At 45.0% G+C, this 27,840-nt stretch overlaps 2 protein-coding genes across 3 annotated transcripts in view; both read right to left on the bottom strand.

Annotated features, from left to right (window-relative positions):
* LOC143793494 (oocyte zinc finger protein XlCOF8.4-like) overlaps positions 1-27,840 on the bottom strand; it is a 159,873-nt gene that overhangs the window by 93,743 nt on the left and 38,290 nt on the right. The gene's annotated exons all lie outside the window — the stretch shown is intronic.
* The window catches only part of LOC143793566 (gastrula zinc finger protein XlCGF66.1-like), a 56,372-nt gene continuing 51,296 nt past the window's right edge, over positions 22,765-27,840 (bottom strand). For both annotated transcript variants that reach the window (XM_077280640.1, XM_077280639.1), the window contains one exon: positions 22,765-24,468. In XM_077280640.1, coding sequence (XP_077136755.1) covers positions 23,849-24,468 — 620 coding nt within the window. In that variant the 3' untranslated portion in view covers positions 22,765-23,848. The remainder of the gene's footprint in view (positions 24,469-27,840) is intronic.

Genomic DNA, 27,840 nt, shown 5'->3' with positions numbered 1-27,840 from the left:
TGTGGGCTGTGCTCTGTGCTGTATACTACTGTGGGCTGTATATAGTTCTCTGTGGGCTGTGCTCTGTGCTGTATACTACTGTGTGCTGTATATAGTTCTCTGTGGGCTGTGCTGTATATAGTACTCTGTGGGCTGTGCTGTATATAGTACTCTGTGGGCTGTGCTGTATATAGTACTCTGTGGGCTGTGCTGTGTATAGTACTCTGTGGGCTGTGCTGTGTATAGTACTCTGTGGGCTGTGCTGTATATAGTACTCTCTGGGCTGTGCTGTATATAGTACTCTCTGGGCTGTGCTGTATATAGTACTCTCTGGGCTGTGCTGTATATAGTACTCTCTGGGCTGTGCTTTATATAGTACTCTGGGCTGTGCTGTATATAGTACTCTGGGCTGTGCTTTATATAGTTCTCTGTGGGCTGTGCTGTATATAGTTCTCTGTGGGCTGTGCTGTATATAGTTCTCTGTGGGCTGTGCTGTATATATTACTTTGTGGGCTGTGCTGTATATATTACTTTGTGGGCTGTGCTGTATATATTACTCTGTGGGCTGTGCTGTATACTACTGTGTGGACTGTGCTGTATACTTCTACGTGGGCTGTGCTGTATACTACTGTGTGGTCTGTGCTGTATACTACTGTGTGGTCTGTGCTGAATACTGCTGTGTGGGCTGTGTTATCTACTACGCGAGCTGTGCTATAGTATGCAGGCTGTGCTGTATACTATGCGGTTTGTGCTATATAATATGCGGGCTTTGCTATATACTATGGGGAGTATATTATATTCTATGGGGGAGGCCATGTTATGTACTATGTGGCTATGTTATATACTATTGTGGGGGTATATTATATTCTATGGGGGAGGCTGCGTTATATACTATGGGGGGCTGCATTATATTCTATGGGGGGCTACATTATATATTATGGGGAGGTGGGCTGTATTATATTCTATGGGGGTTACATACTCTGGGGTGGCTGCATTATACTCTGTGGGGTGGCTGCATTATACTCTGGGGTGGCTGCATTATACTCTGGGGTGGCTGCATTATACTCTGGGGTGGCTGCATTATACTCTGGGGTGGCTGCATTATACTATATGTGGGCTGCATTATACTGTATCGAGGACTATGGGGAATACGTTATACTATATGAAGAACTATGGGGTGCATTATACTATGGGAAGTGAATTGTACTACATGGATGACTGTGGCGGTGCATTATACTATATGGAGCACTATGAGGATTGTATTATGCTATATGGAGGACTATGAGGATTGTATTATGCTATATGGAGGACTATGAGGAGTGTATTATACTATGTGGAGGACTGAGCAGTGTATTTTAATATATGGAGGACTATAGGGAGTGTATTATACTATATGGAGGACTATGGAGCACATTATAATATATGGAGGACTATGGGGTGTATTTTACTAAACAAGTAAAATGCTGCATATTCGGATTGTTTTTGCTGGAACAAAAAGCCTTGTTGTCAGCAGCACATTGCCAGTGTAAACTGTAGATGTGCTGCTGAAAACATGATACTGTATGGTGATCTGTTAGTGATCTATTAGTGATCATTCTGTCTCATCATTATTCCTCAGCTGGTGGAAAGAGGCCGGGAAACAAGCGTTGAACAACTTCAGTATTGTCGATCAAACTCGTTTAGCGGCCTGAACTCAGCGCACGTAAATACAACAGAAAGGCTTCTGTGTGATGTGCAATATGTTAGCATTTGGGGCCCCATTTTAAACTTTACCTAGGGCCCCACTTTGCCTAAAACCGGCCCTGCCTACAAGTGTACAAAGATATTATACAGTCACCATGTGACAAGTGGGCCTGTGTAACTTCAAATGCCAGGGCTGAATTTTAGTCCCAGTCCGGCCCTGACAGTGATACTGTTGTTTTTACACCAGGTGTTGGTACTTTTGGCCGTGTGGACAGGGGCCAAGTCCTGCTGGAGAATGACATTTCCATCTCCAAAAAACTTGTCAGCAGAGGGAAGCATGAAGTGCTCTAAAATGTCCTGGTAGACGGCTGCGCTGACTTTGGTCTTGATAAAACACAGTGGACCTACACCAGCAGATGACCTGGCTCCCCAAACCATCACTGATTGTGCAAACTTCACATTAGACCCTGGAAATCAAGGTCCCAGAGTCTGGAGGAAGAGTGGAGAGGCCACAATCCAAGCTGCTGGAGGTCTAGTGTGAAGTCTCCACAATCAGTGATGGTTTGGGGAGCCAGGTCATCTGCTGGTGTAGGTCCACTGTGTTTTATCAAGACCAAAGTCAGCGCAGCCGTCTACCAGGACATTTTAGAGCACTTCATGCTTCCCTCTGCTGACAAGTTTTTTGGAGATGGAAATGTCATTCTCCAGCAGGACTTGGCCCCTGTCCACACTGCCAAAAGTACCAATACCTGGTGTACAAACAACAATATCACCGGGCTTGATTGGCAGCAAACTCGCCCGACCTGAACCCCATAGAGAATCTATGGAGTATTGTCAAGAGGAAGATGAGAGACACCAGACCCAACAATGCAGACGAGCTGAAGGCTGCTATCAAAGCAACCTGGGCTTCCATAACCCCTCAGCAGTGCCACAGGCTGATCGCCTCCATGCCACGCCAAATTGATGCAGTAATTGATGGAAAAGGACCAAGTATTGAGCGCATTTACTGAGACAATTACTTTTGGGTTTTCATTGACTGTAAGCCATATTCATCAACTAACAGAAATAAACACTTGAAATACATCACTTTATTTGTAATGACTATGTCAAGATCCATTTTTCGATCTGTGACAGATCTGGTCCCTCAGATTAAAACTAATTTCCTTTCAGGCCGTTGGGAGTTAAAGGGAACCTGTCACCCCCCCCCCCCCCCCCCCCAGGCATTTGTAACTAAAAGAGCCACCTTGTGCAGCAGTAATGCTGCATTCTGACAAGGTGGCTCTTTTAGTTCAGGTCCCTGGCACTGTGCTGTAAGTTCGAAGGGCAGCGCAACAGTGCAGGCGCCGGGGACGCTGATGAAGAAAGAGGAGGCGGCACCCGGCGCGCAGAGGCCATGATTGACGGCTGGGAGGCGTCTGGATTCAGGGGGAAAGACCTGCCTCCCTGGCGATTTCACGGTATGAGGAACAAATTTCAAAACCGATTCTTTCAGCAGTGACAGGGACCAGAACTAAAAGAGCCACCTTGTCAGAATGCAGCATTAGTGCAGCACAAGGTGGATCTTTTAGTTACAAATGCCTGGGGGGGAGGGGTGACAGGTTCCCTTTAAAGCAGTTTTTTCCCCTGGTGGCCTGCTGGTGTAATTGCATTGCTGCTGGGTTAGCTGATGTGGGTGGTGACCACTCCCACCATCCTTCAAGAGGTCACCTGATACATCAGCTGACTGTCGGTGTTAGGTCGGTGTCACACTAGACCGTAATACGGACGATATGCGATAAAAATCGCATAGCACTCGGACCAATGTTAATCTATGGGGCAGCTCCTATCATCTGTTGTTTTCTCGGCCGTATTATACGTGCGAGAGAAATTGCAGCATGCTGTGATTTGCACCGTATATCGCCCGAGAATCACCAATGAAAGTCTATGGGAAAACTCGCACACCACACGGACCGTCAGTGCGACTTGCGAGAAATACGCACCAGTGTCCTATAGAAAAGCCGACAATTCAGTGCGGTGTACAGTAAAATCACACTGACAGGTTAGAAAAGAATAGATAGAATAAATGTCTACACATACAGTAGAATAGGTACAGTATATATACAGTACAGACCAAAAGTTTGGACACACCTTCTCATTTAAAGATTTTTCTGTATTTTCATGACTATGAAAATTGTACATTCACACTGAAGGCATCAAAACTATGAATTAACACATGTGGAATTATATACAGGTCCTTCTCAAAAAATTAGCATATAGTGTTAAATTTCATTATTTACCATAATGTAATGATTACAATTAAACTTTCATATATTATAGATTCATTATCCACCAACTGAAATTTGTCAGGTCTTTTATTGTTTTAATACTGATGATTTTGGCCTACAACTCCTGATAACCCAAAAAACCTGTCTCAATAAATTAGCATATTTCACCCGTCCAATCAAATAAAAGTGTTTTTTAATAACAAACAAAAAAACCATCAAATAATAATGTTCAGTTATGCACTCAATACTTGGTCGGGAATCCTTTGGCAGAAATGACTGCTTCAATGCGGCGTGGCATGGAGGCAATCAGCCTGTGACACTGCTGAGATGTTATGGAGGCCCAGGATGCTTCAATAGCGGCCTTAAGCTCATCCAGAGTGTTGGGTCTTGCGTCTCTCAACTTTCTCTTCACAATATCCCACAGATTCTCTATGGGGTTCAGGTCAGGAGAGTTGGCAGGCCAATTGAGCACAGTAATACCATGGTCAGTAAACCATTTACCAGTGGTTTTGGCACTGTGAGCAGGTGCCAGGTCGTGCTGAAAAATGAAATCTTCATCTCCATAAAGCATTTCAGCCGATGGAAGCATGAAGTGCTCCAAAATCTCCTGATAGCTAGCTGCATTGACCCTGCCCTTGATGAAACACAGTGGACCAACACCAGCAGCTGACATGGCACCCCACACCATCACTGACTGTGGGTACTTGACACTGGACTTCAGGCATTTTGGCATTTCCTTCTCCCCAGTCTTCCTCCAGACTCTGGCACCTTGATTTCCGAATGACATGCAAAATTTGCTTTCATCAGAAAAAAGTACTTGGGACCACTTAGCAACAGTCCAGCGCTTCTCTGTAGCCCATTTCCTGCACACGCCTGTGCACGGTGGCTCTGGATGTTTCCACACCAGACTCAGTCCACTGCTTCCTCAGGTTCCCCAAGGTCTGGAATCGGTCCTTCTCCACAATCTTCCTCAGGGTCCGGTCACCTCTTCTCGTTGTACAGCGTTTTCTGCCACATTGTTTCCTTCCAACAGACTTACCATTGAGGTGCCTTGATACAGCACTCTGGGAACAGCCTATTTGTTGAGAAATTTCTTTCTGGGTCTTACCCTCTTGCTTGAGGGTGTCAATGATGGCCTTCTTGACATCTGTCAGGTCGCTAGTCTTACCCATGATGGGGGTTTTGAGTAATGAACCAGGCAGGGAGTTTTTAAAAGCCTCAGGTATCTTTTGCATGTGTTTAGAGTTAATTAGTTGATTCAGATGATTAGGGTAATAGGTCATTTAGAGAACCTTTTCTTGATATGCTAATTTATTGAGACAGGTTTTTTGGGTTATCAGGAGTTGTATGCCAAAATCATCAGTATTAAAACAATAAAAGACCTGACAAATTTCAGTTGGTGGATAATGAATCTATAATATATGAAAGTTTAATTGTAATCATTACATTATGGTAAATAATGAAATATAACACTATATGCTAATTTTTTGAGAAGGACCTGTACTTAACAAAAAAGTGTGAAACAACTGAAATTATGTCTTATATTCTAGGTTCTTCAAAGTAGCCACCTTTTGCTTTGATGACTGCTTTGCACACTCTTGGCATTCTCTTGATGGGCTTCAAGAGGTAGTCACCGGGAATGGTTTTCACTTCACAGGTGTGCCCTGTCAGGTTTAATAAGTGGGATTTCTTGCCTTATAAATGGGATTGGGACCATCAGTTGTGTTGTGCAGAAGTCTGGTGGATACACAGCTGATAGTCCTACTGAATAGACTGTTAGAATTTGTATTATGGCAAGAAAAAAGCAGCTAAGTAAAGAAAAACGAGTGGCCATCATTACTTCAAGAAATGAAGGTCAGTCAGTCTGAAAAATTGGGACAACTTTGAAAGTGTCTCCAAGTGCAGTGGCAAAAACCATCAAGGGCTACAAAGAAACTGGCTCACATGAGGACCGCCCCAGGAAAGGAAGACCAAGAGTCACCTCTGCTTCTGAGGATAAGGTTATCCGAGTCACCAGCCTCAGAAATCGCAGGTTAACAGCAGCTCAGATTAGAGACCAGGTCAATGCCACACAGAGTTCTAGCAGCAGACACATCTCTACAACAACTGTGAAGAGGAGACTTTGTGCAGCAGGCCTTCATGGTAAAATAGCTGCTAGGAAACCACTGCTAAGGACAGGCAACAAGCAGAAGAGACTTGTTTGGGCTAAAGAACACAAGGAATGGACATTAGACCAGTGGAAATCTGTGCTTTGGTCTGATGAGTCCAAATGTGAGATCTTTGGTTCCAACCACCGTGTCTTTGTGCGACGCAGAAAAGGTGAACGGATGGACTCTACATGCCTGGTTCCCACCGTGAAGCATGTAGGAGGAGGTGTGATGGTGTGGGGGTGCTTTGCTGGTGACACTGTTGGGGATTTATTAAAAACTGAAGGCATACTGAACCAGCATGGCTACCACAGCATCTTGCAGCGGCATGCTATTCCATCTGGTTTGCGTTTAGTTGGACCATCATTTATTTTTCAACAGGACAATGACCCCAAACACACCTCCAGGCTGTGTAAGGCCTATTTGACCAAGAAGGAGAGTGATGGGGTGCTACGCCAGATGACCTGGCCTCCACAGTCACCAGACCTGAACCCAATCGAGATGGTTTGGGGTGAGCTGGACCGCAGAGTGAAGGCAAAAGGGCCAACAAGTGCTAAGCATCTCTGGGAACTCCTTCAAGATTGTTGGAAGACCATTCCCGGTGACTACCTCTTGAAGCTCATCAAGAGAATGCCAAGAGTGTGCAAAGCAGTCATCAAAGCAAAAGGTGGCTACTTTGAAGAACCTAGAATATAAGACATAATTTCAGTTGTTTCACACTTTTTTGTTAAGTCTATAATTCCACATGTGTTAATTCATAGTTTTGATGCCTTCAGTGTGAATGTACAATTTTCATAGTCATGAAAATACAGAAAAATCTTAAAATGAGAAGGTGTGTCCAAACTTTTGGTCTGTACTGTATATATCAGTGACACACACACATATATATATATATATATATATATATATATATATATTAATATTTCATACAGCGCTAGATAGTATGAAATCCAAGAGGGATGAATTAAATCCAGGGAGCGGAGCTTCATTGACTAGCGGTGATGTCACCGAAGCTCCGCCCCCTGGCGGCATGAACTCAAATGAACTGTAGCGTGGGAATTTTTCTGAATATTTTCTCACGCTACAGTTCATGCCGCCAAGGGGCGCAGCTTCGGTGACGTCACCGCTAGTCACTGAAGCTCCGCCCCTGGATTTCATTAATTCCCCAGTCTTTTACAACCGAGAGCGGCCACATTAGCAGCGCTCCTAGTTGTAACTGTATTTAACCCCTTCAGATGGATATACATCGTGGGACATGACTGTACTGCGGACAGGTATGGGATATTGTTGCGTTTTTATTTTGCATTTTTTCCAGGAGAACAAGGGTCTTCAGTTGAATTGAGCATACAATAAAGATATTAAAAACCTGTGTATTTCTTTCAATAAAATACTTTATTCTTAATGTGTGTATTTTTAACCCTTTCCTACTATTGGATTAATAATGGATAGGCGTCTTATTGACATCTCTCCATTATTAACCAGGCTTAATGTCACCTTACAATAGCAAGGTGACATTAACCCTTTATTACTCCATATTTCACCACTACAGGGGATTGGAGAGAGGCTAAGTGCCGGAATAGGCGCATCTTACAGATGTGCCTTTTCTGGGGTGGCTGGGGGCAGATGTTTGTAGCCAGAGGGGGGCAATAACCATGGCCCCTCTCTAGGCTATTAATATCTGCCCTCAGTCACTGGCTTTACCACTCTGGCAGAGAAAATAGCGCTGGAGCCCACTGTGACGGGGTGTACGGCAGAGCAAGAAGGGACAACAGGCCAAGGGATGATTCCACAGATTTATTATCAAGAACGCTGGAACAACACAGGCAGGTAGATCTACAGAGTCCACAATTAGTCCAACGGAACAGGTTCGGGGGCACCTCCCGATAATCCTTGTGCCAGCTAACAAAATTATAGCAATGAAAAAGAAGAAAATGAGGGCACTCACCAATCTTTCACGTTCTTAGTCCTTTATTGCAACACGATCCAGTTAAAACACATGGCCGGGGAAGAGAGAGAGCCGAAGCCCGTGTGAGCCGGCGAGAGACGACAGCTGTTTTGCACTGTGCTTTGCGCTTCTACAGGTCAGCTTGTGCATAGGTGAAACAGTGGAAATGTAGTGCCGGCCATGACACCGCCCACCACTGTGTCCCCTCCCACAAACCAAACGATACATACATACTTTAAAAAGCACACTTAAAACCATTAACGCAACCTTAGTTGGTAACAAAACCTTTTGGCAGAGCAGACAATTGGAGACATTTAAAGTTATTCTAGGAACCACAGTTAATCTTTAGAAAGCATAAAGGGTTAATCTTTAGAAAGCATAAAGGGGTAAACCCTCGCCGCTACCAACAGCGCACAAGACACTGCAGAATGCACTTCTGCCATAATATTCACAGAATTACCCCCCAACATCGGTATAAACGTCAGCAAAAAGCAAAGAAATAACAAAACAAAACAAAAAAAAAAAAAAAGTTTCCTTTTTTTCAAGCAGCAAATCATTAAAGAAATATCGACATATCCACACGGTCATTGAAACCTAGTGGCCCCAATGCTTCACTGCGCAGGATCCATCTCGTCTCACATCTGAGGAGCAGATTATCCAGATCACCTCCTTGCGCCGGCAGACTGACTTTCTCAATCCCGGCGAAGGAGAGGACCCCTGCATCACCGCCATGTGTATCCCTAACATGTGTAATTAACCGTGGAACACCTTTCCCTGAGACAATCGATTTGCAATGCTCGCGGAAACGAACATATAGTGGCCGGATCGTCTTTCCCACATAGTAATACCTGCAAGGACAGAAAACAACGTATACTACGTGATCTGTCCTGCATGTGATGAAATCTTTAACCGTGTGCTTCACTGCACCTATATGAAGAGTCCGGTCAGTTACATGTTGCTTACACCAAGGGCAATGCCCGCACCTGAAATTACCTTTGGGGATAGCGGTGTTCAGCCAGTTCTGATTTGACTTAACTACTCGATTCCTCACTAATCTGTCCCTTAGTCTGACGCTCCGTTTATTCGCTATGAGGGGACCCCTAGACACTACCTCAGCCAACTCCTTGTCCCGACCTAAGATATGCCAATTTTTCTTAATGGCTAATCTGATTTGCTGGTCCATATTGCTATATTGAAAACTGAAGGTAAACCTTCTCTCTACGTCAACCCTATTAGAAGGCACCTTCCTTACGTTCTTGCTTATGCAACTCCTCTCACTTCTCACTTTTTCCTTTTCTGTCATTAAAGCCCTATCAGGATACCCTCTTTGTTTGAATCTAGTCTCCATCTCATTTAGCTGCCGATCAAAACCCTCATCAGTATTATTAACCCTACTCACTCTCAGAAACTGACTATAGGGCAAAGAGCGTTTTGTATGCATTGGGTGGAAACTATTAAAATGTAACATGGTGTTACCTGCTACTGGCTTACGATAAAGCGACGTACAGATCTTATTGTCCTTAATTTCCACCAGGACATCCAGGAACTCCAACCGCTGCCCTCCGAAAACTGACGTGAAGGCCATGTTCATATTATTACTCTGATTAAGGTAAGTTACAAAACTATTGAAAGCCTCTTCTGTTCCATCCCAAATCAATACCACATCGTCGATATATCTCTGATAAAACTTTATATGATGCAAAAAATTATTTTTATTTGCGTACACATTATTTCTCCTCAAAGAGCCCCAAAAACAAATTTGCGAAGGTACAAGCTGCCGGAGTCCCCATCGCAGTCCCCACTGACTGTACATACCAATCATCCAAGAACATAAACGCGTTATGCGTGAGGATGAACTCCAAACCCTCACACACAAAGCCAATAAAATTCTGGCTCTTTCCCGTGGTGCACAAAATCTGATTGACAACCTCAACCCCTATTTTTTGGGGGATCCTGGTATATAAACTTTCGACATCTATCGAAGCCAGGGAATAATTCTCCTGCCATTCGACATCTTGGATACCACACAGAAAAGAGTTAGTATCCTTCAAATAAGCAGGAATATCTTTCAACATGGGACGCAACAGCCAATCAATGTACTGGGACAGGGGCTCGGTGAGCGATCCTATCCCAGACACGATTGGCCGTCCCGGGGGATTGTCTACAGACTTGTGCACCTTGGGGATGTGGTACCAGTGGGGCCTGGTCGGGAACTCCGGCAGCAATTTCTCCGCCTTTTTCTTGGAAATAATACCTAACTCAACATACTTTCTCAAGTATGATCTTAATTCGCTCTTATATTTTTGCAAGGGGCTACTCGGAAGCAACCTGTATACATTAGAATCAGACAATTGTCTCTTGGCCTCGGCAATGTAGTATGATCTGGGAAGCAACACAATCTTTCCACCTTTATCTGCAGCCCTCACTACTGTGTCCTCCCAAGAGCAAATCTCCTGCAATGCCTTATTCTCATCTTCCGATAAATTCTTGGGAGGTTTTTGATAAATCACAGCCTCCACGTCTTTTATTACCTGAGCCTCAAAAAGATCAATCATATTGCCTGGAGACACCACAGGCATAAACCTCGAGGGAACTCCTCCCTTAAAGGGAGCAAATTCTACTGTATCACCATTATTGAAGTCGACTGATTCCTCTGCTATATTTAATAACAGTCTAGCATCCTCCCTCATGTCGGCTAGAGCTCCTGTGCCTGCCATAAAACCCAAAGGGCCAATAGAACACGGGTTTTCCCCTTCCAGGACATTACTGCTCGTAGCTTTATTAGAAAATGCTTTAAAAAGGTGAATTTTCCTGATAGACTTAAACAGGTCAATTTTAAACTCTGTCAGATCGAACTCTTGTGGTATGCAAAAGCCCAAACCCTTAGACAGTAAGGACAAGTGAGCTGGAGTTAGAGCATGATCAGTTAAATTTATAATTGCATCCTCCGTCGGGGTTACTGGTATCTCCGGGTCCAAGCCACATGCTTCCGCTTGCGTTGTTTGCCTCCGCTGGCCTTTCCTTCTGCCCCTCCGGGTCCTCCTCCTAAAGGGGTCGACATATCGACGGTTTCAATGTCCGTAGTAGGCAATGCTTCTAAGGACGCGGTCAGATTACCTGCACCATCACTAAGGGTACCGTCACACAGTACCATTTTGATCGCTACGACGGTACGATTCGTGACGTTCTAGCGATATCGTTACGATATCGCAGTGTCTGACACGCAGCAGCGATCAGGGATCCTGCTGAGAATCGTACGTCGTAGCAGATCGTATGGAACTTTCTTTCGTCGCTTGATCACCCGCTGACATCGCTGGATCGTTGTGTGTGACAGCGATCCAGCGATGTGTTCGCTTGTAACCAGGGTAAACATCGGGTAACTAAGCACAGGGCCGCGCTTAGTAACCCGATGTTTACCCTGGTTACCAGCGTAAACGTAAAAAAACCCAAACAGTACATACTCACATTCCAGTGTCTGTCCTCCGGCGTCTCAGCTTCTCTGCAGTGTGAGCGCCGGCCGGAAAGCGAGCACAGCGGTGACGTCTGACGTCACCGCTGTGCTTTCCGGCTATGGCGCTTACACAGTGGAGAGAAGCAGAACGCCGGGGACAGACACCGGAATGTAAGTATGTACTGTTTGTTTTTTTTACGTTTACGCTGGTAACCAGGGTAAACATCGGGTTACTAAGCGCGGCCCTGTGCTTAGTTACCCGATGTTTACCCTGGTTACCGGGGACTTCGGCATCGCTCCAGCGCCGTGACTGCAACGTGTGACCGCAGTCTACGACGCTGGAGCGATATTCATACGATCGCTGCGACGTCACGGATCGTGCCGTCGTAGCGATCAAAATGGTGCTGTGTGACGGTACCTTAAGGCTAGACTCGGATTCGGTAGTCAGATAATCTTTATTGCGGTATCTGTTTTTATTTCTATTTCCGTTACTCCTCCTCCAACCCGTGGTATTTCTCCCCTTACCAATACCATCCAGGGGTGTATTCCACGAAAAAATGCGCCCTGTGTCGAAATCTGCTTTATCACGAATAAATTTGTCTCTCTTTCTTTGCTTAACGTTTGCCTGAATGGGTATCAGTCTGCCATCCAATTTTTTACTGAAGGTGGCCCATTGACTCTCAGTATGGCGTGATTTTAATTCTGCTTGTGTTTTGACCAATTCGCTGTTCACTTTATCGTAATTCTGTAAATTTGTTCTCAGAACTAAAGACAATAACTCCTGCGAGCATTTAAGCATAATGCTTTCCCACTCCTTTCGGAAGGTACTATCATCGCTGTGCTGGGATATCTGCTTCCAGACTCTCAGTCCGCGCGGAACTCTCCCACTTTCACAATACGATTTCAAAGAGTTATTTGTCCAAAATAATTTGATCTCTCTTTCAGCTAAATTTGTCAATTTAAACTCCAAGGCTTTGGTGCTCATTGCATGTATCCCATCAGCCTGCTCACACTCTTTAAAATAACTCTCAACGTCCTCCCGGCCAGCTTGTAATCCCATTCTGGGTTGCACGGTAGCCAATTCCATCTGCTCCAATGCAGGATCCATTTAATCATCTACACCTGACAGTCCTGCCAGTAGCGTGCTCAGCTCTGATACAAAACAGTGGCAAAATGTCCAAAATCAAAAGAAAAAAGGAGAAGAGCGGCACTGCCTGTGTCTTAACGACTTCTCATAGGCTCTAGTCAAGGTGCATTTGTGCAGACTTCGGATGGACAAACCATACAGTGGTGACTTGGTGGTGCACCTCAATGAAAATGTGTCCATAAATATGTAGCAATGAAAAAAAAGAAAATGAGGGCACTCACCAATCTTTCACGTTCTTAGTCCTTTATTGCAACACGATCCAGTTAAAACACATGGCCGGGGAAAAGAGAGAGCCGAAGCCCGTGTGAGCAGGCGAGAGACGACAGCTGTTTCGCACTGTGCTTTGCGCTTCTACAGGTCAGCTTGTGCATAGGTGAAACAGTGGAAATGTAGTGCCAGCCATGACACCGCCCACCACTGTGTCCCCTCCCACAAACCAAACGATACATACATACTTTAAAAAGCACACTTAAAACCATTAACGCAACCTTAGTTGGTAACAAAACCTTTTGGCAGAGCAGACAATTGGAGACATTTAAAGTTATTCTAGGAACCACAGTTAATCTTTAGAAAGCATAAAGGGTTAATCTTTAGAAAGCATAAAGGGGTAAACCCTCGCCGCTACCAACAGCGCACAAGACACTGCAGAATGCACTTCTGCCATAATATTCACAGAATTTTCCAAAAAATTCTTAAAAAAAAAAAAAATGTTAAAGATTTCATCACATGCAGGACAGATCACGTAGTATACGTTGTTTTCTGTCCTTGCAGGTATTACTATGTGGGAAAGACGATCCGGCCACTATATGTTCGTTTCCGCGAGCATTGCAAATCGATTGTCTCAGGGAAAGGTGTTCCACGGTTAATTACACATGTTAGGGATACACATGGCGGTGATGCAGGGGTCCTCTCCTTCGCCGGGATTGAGAAAGTCAGTCTGCCGGCGCAAGGAGGTGATCTGGATAATCTGCTCCTCAGATGTGAGACGAGATGGATCCTGCGCAGTGAAGCATTGGGGCCACTAGGTTTCAATGACCGTGTGGATATGTCGATATTTCTTTAATGATTTGCTGCTTGAAAAAAAGGAAACATTTTTTTTAATTTTTTTTTAAGAATTTTTTGGGAATTTTTTTTTTTTGTTTTTTTGTTTTTTGTTATTTCTTTGCTTTTTGCTGACGTTTATACCGATGTTGGGGGGTAATTCTGTGAATATTATGGCAGAAGTGCATTCTGCAGTGTCTTGTGCGCTGTTGGTAGCGGCGAGGGTTTACCCCTTTATGCTTTCTAAAGATTAACCCTTTATGCTTTCTAAAGATTAACTGTGGTTCCTAGAATAACTTTAAATGTCTCCAATTGTCTGCTCTGCCAAAAGGTTTTGTTACCAACTAAGGTTGCGTTAATGGTTTTAAGTGTGCTTTTTAAAGTATGTATGTATCGTTTGGTTTGTGGGAGGGGACACAGTGGTGGGCGGTGTCATGGCCGGCACTACATTTCCACTGTTTCACCTATGCACAAGCTGACCTGTAGAAGTGCAAAGCACAGTGCGAAACAGCTGTCGTCTCTCGCCTGCTCACACGGGCTTCGGCTCTCTCTCTTCCCCGGCCATGTGTTTTAACTGGATCGTGTTGCAATAAAGGACTAAGAACGTGAAAGATTGGTGAGTGCCCTCATTTTCTTCTTTTTCATTGCTACATATTTATGGACACATTTTCATTGAGGTGCACCACCAAGTCACCACTGTATGGTTTGTCCATCCGAAGTCTGCACAAATGCACCTTGACTAGAGCCTATGAGAAGTCGTTAAGACACAGGCAGTGCCGCTCTTCTCCTTTTTTCTTTTGATTTTTAACAAAATTATAGTCCACACGAGTCCAAGAGATCCCAAACAATCTCACGAACGACGAGATATGGCCTCAGCTCAAGTCTCGCTTCCGCAGTCAAAGATGAACGTAGGGTCTTGCCTCAGCTAAGAATCCCTACTCCTTCTCCTTCCAGCATCAACTCACATCTGATCTCAACATAAGAATGGATTGTCTGAGCTCCTGGGATCCGCCCATGAAGGGGTAGGGGTCACATCTTCTGTTCAATGGTTGAGTTCACCAGAAGATTCTATTTTGGTCAGCTCGACATAGTCTAAGGGTACCGTCACACATTGAAATTTTCATCGCTGCGACGGCACGATCCGTGACGTCGCAGCGATCGTATGAATATCGCTCCAGCGTCGTAGACTGCGGTCACACGTTGCAATCACGGCGCTGGAGCGATGCCGAAGTCCCCGGGTAACCAGGGTAAACATCGGGTAACTAAGCGCAGGGCCGCGCTTAGTAACCCGATGTTTACCCTGGTTACCAGCGTAAACGTAAAAAAACAAACAGTACATACTCACCCGTCGGTGTCATTCAGGTCCCTTGCCGTCTGCTTCCTGCTCTGAGTGCAGCCGTACAGTGAGAGCAGAGCACAGCACCGCTGTGATCTGCTCTCACTTTCCGGCCGGCACTCAGAGCAGGAAGCAGACGGCAAGGGACCTGAAGGACACCGACGGGTGAGCATGTACGGTTTGTTTTTTTACGTTTACGCTTGTAACCAGGGTAAACATCGGGTTACTAAGCGCGGCCCTGCGCTTAGTTACCCGATGTTTACCCTGGTTACAAGCGAAGACATCGCTGGATCGCTGTCACACACAACGATCCAGCGATGACAGCGGGAGATCCAGCGACGAAAGAAAGTTCCATACGATCTGCTACGACGTACGATTCTCAGCAGGGTGTCTGATCGCTGCTGCGTGTCAGACACTGCGATATCGTAACGATATCGCTAGAACGTCACGAATCGTAACGTCGTAGCGATGGAAATTTCAATGTGTGACGGTACCCTAAGTAATATGTACATTTGACTAGCCACCTGCTGTGAGGAACAATGGCTATTCCTTCCTAGTGATGTTGACAAAGCTTAATTACATTATAGCTTAGGGCTGCAAGTATTGGGGGAAGGAGACATTTTGTTACAGATTGACTCAAAGCACAAGAAAATACATATGATTCAAACACAAGGACAGGGCAAAAGTACAGATCATGACAATCACGCCATTTTTTTTCCGTGAATTAACCCTTTAATTTAACACCCAGAGCTCCCAAATTTTACACACACACACTTCTAACATTATTAGTGGGGAATATGTAAAAATCTAACGGAAATGAAATGGTTTACTGTATGTAAAAATGTCTCATATCCTGTTGGGTTTGGGAATTATTTAGCAAAAGCCGACAATTGAATTACCGGCTTTTATGCTATCTAGCTCTGTATGAAATATGAATATATATATGTGTCTCACTGACATACGGTATATATATATGAATATATATATGTGTCTCACTGACATACGGTATATATATATATATATATATATATATATATATATATATATATATATATATATATATACCGTATGTACCCAAGTACAAGCCGACCCAAGTATAAGCCGAGACCCCCAATTTTGCCACAAAAAACTGGGAAAACTTATCAACTCGAGTATAAGCCTAGGGTGGGGAATGCAGCAGCTATTGGGGGAAGGAGACATTTTGTTACAGATTGACTCAAAGCACAAGAAAATACATATGATTCAAATACAGGACAGGGCAAAAGTACAGATCATGACAATCCCTTCCCCTCCCAATTTGTGTACGTACTAGGGACCTCTACAGGTCGCTGGTTAAGTACACACAGGCAGAGCGTAACTTACATGTGGCTTCATGCAGCCACGAATTGGCATTGTAGCTCTCCCACATCATTGCCCAGGAGAACATCTGCAGGCAGACCTCCCATCACCCCAACCAAACATCGCCTGACCCCAAAACCAAAGTTCAGATCCACAGTGGCTGTGGGAATAATCTTCCATTGTCCACCAGCCAGTTCAATGACAATCCCAGGTCCTCTATGGATTGCCTCAGGCCGAACCACTCGGGGATCAGCCAGTGTGAGGAAAGCCCCCGAGTCACAAAATCCAATAAGTCTCTGTCCATCCAGCACGACCTCCTGCAAGTGCTTACTTCGATGAGCAGATGTCATCATAGCTGCAGGTCGCACCCCATAAACTCCTAGGGGTGCAACATGGGTGGGTGAGGCACTAGGCCAGTCCTCACGTAGTGGTGACACGTCCTCCTCCATGGCACTTGGCTGTACATAATTAATAATACGACTGGGTACAGGATCAATCCTCATTTGAACAGCTGGGCAGGAGGCTTGCAGATGCCCCGGCTGCCCACATCGATAGCATCTGTGCTGGGTCTCACTCCATCCAAGGCGTCCTCTTGGGCGAGGGGTAAGGGAACCTGGAGGCCGGCTCCCACCGGAAGGTGCGGTAGGGGTTTGAGGACGACTCCTCCATGTGCTGGCTGGGCATGAGGCCTGCAGATGCCCCGGATGCCCACAACCATAACACCTGCGCTCTGCTACTTCCTCTCCTCGTCGTATTCCAGAAAATGCAGTAGAAGCAACTGGAGGCACATTTACACGGGTATCAGCATGAGGTGGTGGCTTAGAGGAACGGGGAACAATGGGGACAGAAGAACCGGGGGCCACCGGTGTTGTGGAGCTGGTAGGTGTCTCTCGATCCTCTAACAGAACCCTCCACTGAGGCTTGATGGTGAGAGCCTCATCAGCGAGAGATGCAGCTTCTTCCACTGTCGCTGGTCTCCTCTCACGCACCCATTCCCGGATCTCAGCAGGGCACTGGAAGTAAAACTGCTCTTTTAGGATAACCTGGAGAAAGGTCTCCCAGGTTAAGGCCTCCTCTGCTTCCAGCCAGCGATTACATATTTGTTTGAGTCTATGGGCATACATCTTGAAAGACACTTCCTCATTGCAGGCTAAAGTATGGAACTGAGTCCTGTAAGTGTCTGGCGTCACAGCATAATGTTCAAGAATAGTCAGTTTAATCTCCGCATACTCACAGTTCTCTCGAGGGCCCATAGCTCTATAGGCTGCAGCAGCTCCACCCTCTAAGAGCCCCACCAGATGTCGGACTCGCTCCCTGTCCGGGACTTCCATTAATCGACACTGATGCTCAAAGTCCTGGAAGAAATCCTCAATGTCGCCTGAAGCCTCATTAAACGGCTTGAAGTCTTTGCGGGACACTCTGGGGAGTTCCCTCATGGTGGGTGCTGGGGTTACAGTCTGTCTGGAGCTTCTAGCTGCTTCCAAAGCGATCTGCCTCTCCAGCAATGCCATCTCCTGAGCTCTGTCCTCGGCTCTGTGAATGGCCTCCCTCTCTCTCTCCTCGGCTCTGTGAATGGCCTCCCTCTGCCTCTCCTGAGCTCTGTGAATGGCCTCCTTCTTATCGGCGATGGTGAGCTCCTCTCCCAGCAATGCCAACTCCTCCTCGTACCATACAACCCACTGACTTTTGTGGGTATTTACCTCCGGCTGCAGTCTTTCCTCCATTTGCTGTGAGGATCCCTCCTCAGCGTCATCTTGCAGGCGAACTCCTTCCAAAGCCTCAATTAGCTGCTCCTTGGAGAGTCCTTTAAAACGGACTCCTACTTCACGGGCCTTTGATTGTAGGCTCCCCAAAGTCCAGTTCTTGTACTCTGCGGTGCTGGTTCCAGACGTTGGGCCATTGTCCTCCATTCCTTCTGCTCTGATCCAGCTGCTTGCCACCAGTTTGTGACGGGGTGTACGGCAGAGCAAGAAGGGACAACAGGCCAAGGGATGATTCCACAGATTTATTATCAAGAACGCTGGAACAACACAGGCAGGTAGATCTACAGAGTCCACAATTAGTCCAACGGAACAGGTTCGGGGGCACCTCCCGATAATCCTTGTGCCAGCTAACAAAATTATAGTCCACACGAGTCCAAGAGATCCCAAACAATCTCACGAACGACGAGATATGGCCTCAGCTCAAGTCTCGCTTCCGCAGTCACAGATGAACGTAGGGTCTTGCCTCAGCTAAGAATCCCTACTCCTTCTCCTTCCAGCATCAACTCACATCTGATCTCAACATAAGAATGGATTGTCTGAGCTCCTGGGATCCGCCCATGAAGGGGTAGGGGTCACATCTTCTGTTCAATGGTTGAGTTCACCAGAAGATTCTATTTTGGTCAGCTCGACATAGGGTACCGTCACACATTGAAATTTTCATCGCTGCGACGGCACGATCCGTGACGTCGCAGCGATCGTATGAATATCGCTCCAGCGTCGTAGACTGCGGTCACACGTTGCAATCACGGCGCTGGAGCGATGCCGAAGTCCCCGGGTAACCAGGGTAAACATCGGGTAACTAAGCGCAGGGCCGCGCTTAGTAACCCGATGTTTACCCTGGTTACCAGCGTAAACGTAAAAAAACAAACCGTACATGCTCACCCGTCGGTGTCCTTCAGGTCCCTTGCCGTCTGCTTCCTGCTCTGAGTGCCGGCCGTACAGTGAGAGCAGATCGCAGCACCGCTGTGATCTGCTCTCACTTTCCGGCCGGCACTCAGAGCAGGAAGCAGACGGCAAGGGACCTGAAGGACACCGACGGGTGAGCATGTACGGTTTGTTTTTTTACGTTTACGCTTGTAACCAGGGTAAACATCGGGTTACTAAGCGCGGCACTGCGCTTAGTTACCCGATGTTTACCCTGGTTACAAGCGAAGACATCGCTGGATCGCTGTCACACACAACGATCCAGCGATGTCAGCGGGTGATCAAGCGACGAAAGAAAGTTCCATACGATCTGCTACGACGTACGATTCTCAGCAGGATCCCTGATCGCTGCTGCGTGTCAGACACTGCGATATCGTAACGATATCGCTAGAACGTCACGAATCGTAACGTCGTAGCGATGGAAATTTCAATGTGTGACGGTACCCTAAGTAATATGTACATTTGACTAGCCACCTGCTGTGAGGAACAATGGCTATTCCTTCCTAGTGATGTTGACAAAGCTTAATTACATTATAGCTTAGGGCTGCAAGTATTGGGGGAAGGAGACATTTTGTTACAGATTGACTCAAAGCACAAGAAAATACATATGATTCAAACACAGGACAGGGCAAAAGTACAGATCATGACAATCACGCCATTTTTTTTCCGTGAATTAACCCTTTAATTTAACACCCAGAGCTCCCAAATTTTACACACACACACTTCTAACATTATTAGTGGGGAATATGTAAAAATCTAACGGAAATGAAATGGTTTACTGTATGTAAAAATGTCTCATATCCTGTTGGGTTTGGGAATTATTTAGCAAAAGCCGACAATTGAATTACCGGCTTTTATGCTATCTAGCTCTGTATGAAATATGAATATATATATGTGTCTCACTGACATACGGTATATATATATGAATATATATATGTGTCTCACTGACATACGGTATATATATATATATATATATATATATATATATATACATACCGTATGTACCCAAGTACAAGCCGACCCAAGTATAAGCCGAGACCCCCAATTTTGCCACAAAAAACTGGGAAAACTTATCAACTCGAGTATAAGCCTAGGGTGGGGAATGCAGCAGCTACCGGTAAATTTAAAAAATAAAAATAGATACCAATAAAAATTAATTGAGATATCAGTAGGTTAAGTGTTTTTGAATATCCGTATTGAATCAGGAGCCCCATATAATGCTCCATAAAGTTCATGATGGGACCCATAAGATGCTCCATACAAAATACGCCCCATATAATGCTCCATACAGTTCATTATGGCCCCATAAGATGCTCCATATTAAAATATGCCCCATATAATGCTGCACAAAGGTTAATAATGGCCCCATAAGATGCTCCATAGACACATTTGCCCCATACAGTACTGCATAAAGGTTAATAAGGGCCCCATAAGATGCTCCATACAAAATACGCCCCATATAATGGTGCACAAAGGTTAATAAGGGCCCCATAAGATGCTCCATAGACACATTTTCTCCGTATAATGCTCCACAAATGCGGATTATGGCCCCATAAGATGCTCCATAGAGATATTTGCCCCTTATAATGCAGCACATGGCCCCATACAGATATTTGCCCCATATAATGCTGCACATGGCCTCATAAGATGCTCCATAGAGATATTTGCCCCATATAACGCTGCACATGGCCCCATAAGAGGATCCATACAGACTTTTGCCCCATATGCTGTTGCTGCGATAAAAAAAAATATGACATACTCACCTCTCAGGCCCCGGGCACTTGCTATATTCACTGGTCACCTTTCCACCGACGGCCGCCGCTGTGTCTTCTGCACTGACATTCAGGCAGAGGGCGGCGCGCACACTAATAGCGTCCTCTGACCTGAGCGTCAATGCAGAGGACGGGGAAGACGCAGCGGCGGCCGTTGGTGGAACGGGGAGCAGGTGAATATCACGCACTGAATTATATTCACCTGCTCCTGGCGCGGTGTCCCTGGTTCTCCGGCGCCGGCAGCTTCTTCCTGTAGTGAGCGGTCACATGGTACCACTCATTACAGTAATGAATATGCGGCTCCACCCCTATGGGAGTGGAGTCGGGTCCATATTAATTACTGTAATGAGCGGTAGCATGTGACCTCTCACTACAGGAAGAAGCTGCCGGCATCCAGAGAATCAGGGACGTGCAGGGACCATGCCAGGAGCAGGTGAGTATTATTAGACAGCTATTGCTCCCCCTCCCCTGCCGACCCCTGGGTATGACTCGAGTAGAAGCCGAGAGGGGCAATTTCAGCCTAAAAAAATTGGCTGAAATTCTCGGCTTATACTCGAGTATATATGGTATATATATATATATATATATATATATATATATATATACTATATATGTTTTCACAAATATTTGAGCCCATGGATCCATTATGTGTCCATTTTGCAAGCCGGCGATAAAATCTCGCCATACGGATGTCACACGGATAGTATGATGCGAGGAAATCGCATCCTCGCATTGCACACGGATCACTGTTCATGAAACATTTCTGAGATTCTCATTGGTGTAAAATGGACCGATTTTTTTTTTTATACGTTGTGTGTGACTCCAGGCTTAGAGAAGATTCTACAGTGACCAAGCTGGAGAAAGGAGCTCTCTGGGTGCAGTTGTGCTTTTGCTGAGTTTGCTTTCCTGTTGCCTTATCTCTGCTGTTCGGTGCTTTGCAGCAGAAGGAGCTAAAGGCCCCGTCTCACATAGCGAGATCGCTAGCGAGATCGCTGCTGAGTCACAAGTTTTGTGACGCAACAGCGACCTCAGTAGCGATCTCGCTATGTTTGACACGTACCAGCGACCAGGCCCCTGCTGTGAGATCGCTGGTCGTGTCGGAATGGCCTGGACCTTTTTTTGGTCGTTGAGGCCCCGCTGACATCGCTGAATCGGTGTGTGTGACACGGATTCAGCGATCTCTTCACTGGTAACCAGGGTAAACATCGGGTTACTAAGCGCAGGGCCGCGCTTAGTAACCCGATGTTTACCCTGGTTACCAGCGTAAAAGTAAAAAAAAACAAACACTACATACTCACATTCCGCTGTCTGTCCCCCGGCGCTGTGCTTCTCTGCACTGTGAGCGCCGGCCAGCCGGAAAACACAGCACAGCGGTGACGTCACCGCTCTGCTTTCCGGCCGCTGTGCTTACACAGTGCAGAGAAGCGGATGCCGGAGGACAGACAGCGGAATGTGAGTATGTCCTTTTTTTTTTTTTTTACTTTTACGCTGGTAACCAGGGTAAACATCGGGTTACTAAGTGCGGCCCTGCGCTTAGTAACCCGATGTTTACCCTGGTTACCCGGGGACCTCGGCATCGTTGGTCGCTGGAGAGCGGTCTGTGTGACAGCTCCCCAGCGACCACACAGCGACTAAACAGCGACGCTGCAGCGATCAGCATCGTTGTCTGCATCGCTGCAGCGTCGCTGTATGTGACGGGGCCTTAAGTGTTGCATGTTTTGTTTACCCTGTTCCCTATTGTCAGGACCTACTGTTGTTATTGTGTCCCTGGTGTTCCCCGGGATGTTGTGTTGTTTGGTGACCGACCAACCATTGGGTCGCGTCACACTGGGTCAGTCACTTCGTGACAGAATCTATATAGTATAGGAGTTTCACTTTTTGTATTGAGGAACTGAAATTAACTTTCTGATGATATTCTAACTTTGTGAGATGCACCTGTATCTCTCAACAAGAAAGTCAGCCGACACCTGGGAGACAAATACCAAAGGTTTTATTGAATGTGGTCGACCTAAATGTGCTTTGTGCAAGTATGTGGCCAAAGCAAAAATGCTTCATCTACTAAACAGAATAACATAATATTGGACGTCTCATTAGTTGTAGGTCCACACGTCACCGACATCATACCGTGTGAAGCTTGCCCACTGCAATATGTGGGGGTCAGAACCTTAAGTCTCCGCATTGGGGACGTTCTTAGCACCACAACATAATAAATATGAAGACTCCTGGGACTCTATACTATGGAGTGAGGAAACCAAAATAAATGTTTTTTTGAAACTGATGATTCCAATACTGTATGACATTGCAAGGGTGAGTAATACAATGAGAAATGCACGGTACCTACATTATATATGGTGGTGGCAGTGTCCTTATGTTGGGCTGCATGAGCGCTGCTGGTGTCAGGAGCTACGTTTAATTGATGGTATCATGAACTCACAGATGTTCTGCTCTACAGTGAAAGAAGATGCTGCCATCACTCCATGCTCTTGGAAGACCTGCACTTCTGCACCATGACAATGATCCAAAATACACATCTAAGGCCACTGTTGTATTTCTGAAGAATAGGATGAAAGTGATTCAGTGACCAATTGTCTCCTGATCTAAACCCCACCAAATACCTATGGTGAATTCTAAAGAGACAAGTTGTCATCACTCTCCATCCAGCATCCAAGTGCTAAGAGCGCTCGTTCTTGAAAAAGAGTAAAAAAGATAGATTGTGTATTATGTCACCAACTTGTTCATTCCAGGCCTAGAAGACTTGGTGCTGTGGTTAAAAATCATGGGAACCATACAAAATTCTAGATGAAGTAGCTTTTGGGGTGCACTAATTTTTGTAGTCAACTAATTTGGGTAAAACTGAAGATTTTGTAATCAAACTTCTATTATTAACCTTACTTTTATGTTTTTATAAAAAAAATGTTCTATGAAAATCAGTGTTGGCAAAATGTTAGAAATTGTTTTTGTGTTCAGTGAGATATTAATTAAAATCTTACCAATCAAAGGGGGTGTACTCATTTATGCTGAGCAATGTTTACTGACATTTAAAAAACATATAACATAATTACAGTTTATTTTCTGAATGCCTTCTCTTGTGTTTTACAAGACATGATTGATGTGTAAAGCATTTCCCACATTCTGAACATGAATACGGCTTTTCTCCTGTGTGAGTTCTCTGATGTATAACAAGCACTGAATTATCTCTAAAACATTTCCCACATTCTGAACATGGATATGGCTTCTCTCCTGTGTGAATTTTATGATGTCTAATAAGATGTCCTTTATGTGTAAAGCATTTCCCACATTCCAAACATGAAAATGGTTTTTCTCCTGTGTGACTTCTCTCATGTATAACTAATTTTGTGTTACTTTGAAAGCATTTCCCACATTCTGGACAGGAGAATGACTTTTCTACTTTGTGATTTCTTTTTGTTAAAAAATCTGAGCATTTAGTAAGTTGCTTATCACATTGAAATCTTGTATCCACGTTGTCATCTGGAATAGTGGTAACAATGCGAGATTGCTCAGGAGAAGGTTCCTCATGATTAAGAGGATTATAAGAAAGTGAAGTACTGTGAAGTCCAGGAGGTCCATGAAGGGTAATGAGGTTTTCTTCATTACAGTGCTTCCCGATATCTTCTTCTTTACAGTTTAGTGATAAACCGTTATTCTCACATGGATTTCCTGAGGATGAAGGAATGAAAAAATCACATCTAATCTACAACACAAAAGAGATTTCTAAATATATTTTATGGAGCTTACAATGAAAACGCCAGTCAGTGAAAAGACCGGTAATAAGGAAGACAACGACATGCCACTTGACAAATGGTATGGTTTTTAATATTAGAGTTAGGACTGTCCCAATTACGGTTACCTTGACTTGGTTGGATGGTTTTTGTTAACTAAGTCTCCTATATTATTTCCATGCACTATTGTTATTTATTTAATTCAGGATATTCAATCATTACATTTCTGTCTTTGTTTTTTCTCCTGTACAGTGGCCAGTGTGAACGTGCGTTTACACGCTGCATGCACACCAGTTTATATCCCAGTTTATACCTTTGTTTTATTTACATGCCATAATATTAGCACAATGATGGGTAAAGTGAATAACTCTTATAAACTGTTGACAATGGCACAAGTCGGGTGATTTCACAGGTTTACTACGACAGAGAGGAGCCAGAAGACCACAATGTCTGATTTCTCCTATTCCTGCACTGATTAGAAGCACTTCACCTTCATATTAAACGGTGTAAGTTTCTTTTAGCAGTGCAGGGGTTAATCTGCTCTGTTGAGAGCTCCTGGAGCATTTAGGCTCTCAGCTGTGCACTGAAAGCTACTCCCATCCCCTATATAATCTGGGTCCTGGCTAGCACTCACTGTCAGAGGGAGCTTATGCTGCATGGCTGGAGGTTTTTGGTCGTTGTTACTGGAGAAGACGTTTGGTGGATTTATCTGTGACTGTTGCTTGATTTTCAGTGTGTGAGAATTCCTTTTCTTCTCCTACTTTGGTTTTACCCCATCCTCCACTCCCCGATGCATTCCTCTGGTTGTGTGAGTATATTTCTAGGTTTGGTATTACCCTTGTTCGTATTACCTGTTTACTCTTTTTATTGTATTATGGTACACTACTACCCCCACCCACGCAAGAGGTGAGGAGGGTACAGACTGAGGACTGATTCAGTAGGTAAGGCAAGGTACGTGACCCTGGTATCCGGGAGTGCCGGTAACAAGCTCTGCTTGTGGCGGTGGGGAGCGGAGGCAGACCCCGACACACAGTGCTGTGGTGACACGCGATCATGGTGAGGATACAGCAGCAGGATTTGAGGACAGGAGCTGGGAGCGTGGCTAAAGAAGGCGCCAAGAGCGTAGAGGCAGCTGAGAAGGCAGACGCGGCAAATGCCTCCTATGCACAGAGGCTGGAGATAGCGGCTAAATTGGATAAGTTTGTGAGGCTGGATGGAGCAGCAAAGGTGATGGATGAAGGGGACAGGGGGAGCCCTGGGAGAAGGAGAAAGAAGACGATTCAGAGGCTGATTCGGTACAGGAGGAGTTAATGGGTGAGGATGAACAGGGGAAAAGGAGAGTGTGGTGCAGGCAGATATTGAGGAGCCTGTTATAGGGGAGCCCACATTGAAGGATGTATATGACCTGGTTAGATTTTGAAAGACTGCACTAACACATATGTATATGCGGAGGAGGTGTGGAGGAGTTTTAGATAGATAGTGGTTCAGAGGTAACGTTTATAGGGTAGCTAGACGTTTGAGTACCCACTCTCTGGTAAGAGAGGGAAAAATACAGCGGGAGAACCGTTATGGTTTGTTGGGTTACTGTATATAGGGGGAGAAGGGTGGGGAGGGGTTAATTGTTTAGGGAAGAGCTGCAAGATATTTTCAAGGGTCGGGAACTTGCATTTATAGAATTGTATGTTGGGTGATAGAATTAAAATCCTTAGTTGGAATGTAAGAGGACTGTTGGAAGGAACACGAAGAACGGCGATCATGGAATATGCTAGGAAGAGGAGGCCGGAGACTCATTTATTACGGGAAAAGGTGGAGATGTTGAAGAGGAGGTGGATTGGGAGAGCATATCATTCCACATATTCTTCATATGCTAGAGGGGTCTCTTTATTAATAGGAGAGTCTACACCATTTGAAGAAATTGAAAGCCATGTTGATAGTGAAGGACAGTATATTTTTGTTGTTTGTAAAATCTATGGGCAATCACTATGCTATGTACATACCACCGCCATACAGCGGTTAAAAGTTATGTGAGGTTATGGAATTATTCAAGCGAGGTATGGGATTACCATTACTGATCATTGGTGATTTCAATAATGTTATAGATGAGGGGTGGGATTGACATAAACAGAGTGCAGGTAAAAGTATTAGGAAATTGACGGCATTTGGGAATTATATTAAAGAGATTGGAATGATGGACCTGTGGAGAGTGAGAAATGAGAATGTGGTGTGCTACTCTTGTTATTCTGCGACGCATGGGTCTCTCTCACGAATAGATATGGCACTGGGAAATGAGCTAATGACACAACTGGTCTGTGGAGTGCAATACCTCCCAAGGGTGATTTCGGACCATAAGCCTATAGAATTGTCCATTAGACAGATAGGGGGGAAGATTGAGAAGGGAGTTGGGTGAAAGTTTAACCCGGTATGGCTGGAATATATCAATATGAATACTAGAAAGGAAGAATTGGAGGAGTATTGGCAGATTAATGAAGGGAGTGCTGATAGTCGGGTGGTGTGGGACACTATGACAGCACTCTTAAGGGGCCTCTTGTTTTGAGAGATTTCCAGGTGTAGGTCGAAATCTACGCTAGAAAATAGGGAAATAATAGAAACCTTGGAGAGGGATATAGTACTAAACTTGTCAGCAGAAAATCAGAGTAGGCTAAGGGGTGCACAGGAAGAGGTTAATAAGGTGTAGTTGAGAAAAGCAGAGAGGAGGAGGGCCTTCCAAAAAACACAATTTTATGATGAAGGTGAAAAAGTGGGGCATCTGTTGTCAGTGGTGGTGGCGGCGCAGAGTGAATCGTCTTATGCAGCGTCGGACTAGAACACCTAGGGCCCACCAGAGAAAATCATTCTTGAGGTCCACTATGTCACTACATAGAAATAGATACAAGACCACCAAATGTGTGGTAAAATACGCTAATATTAGGGTATAATATAAGGTACTACACTTCTTAATTATGTAGCAAGGGTTGGGGTAGCCCCCTCATATAATATAATGTAGCCCCTTCATAGAATATAATGTAGCCCCCCTCATAAAATATAATGCAACCCCCTCAGGTATAACACAGTCACCACCATAGAATATAATGCAGCCCCCCATAGAGTATACTGTAGCCCCCTCATAGAGTATGATGTAGCCACCCAGAATATAATGTAGTAATGTAGTCCCCTGAGAATAATGCAGTCCCCCCACAGAATATAATATAGCCCCCCAATAAAGTATAATGCAGCCCCTCTCCACCCCCATCATAGTCCTCATCACCACCTCCATCATTGCCTTCTCCCCCACCACCCCAATCATTCTCCC

This window comes from Ranitomeya variabilis, chromosome 1 (genome assembly GCF_051348905.1).
Source record: "Ranitomeya variabilis isolate aRanVar5 chromosome 1, aRanVar5.hap1, whole genome shotgun sequence".
NCBI lineage: Eukaryota > Metazoa > Chordata > Amphibia > Anura > Dendrobatidae > Ranitomeya > Ranitomeya variabilis.
The sequence above is the reverse complement of the archived record's forward strand: the minus strand, read 5'-3'. Positions and strand labels throughout refer to the sequence as shown.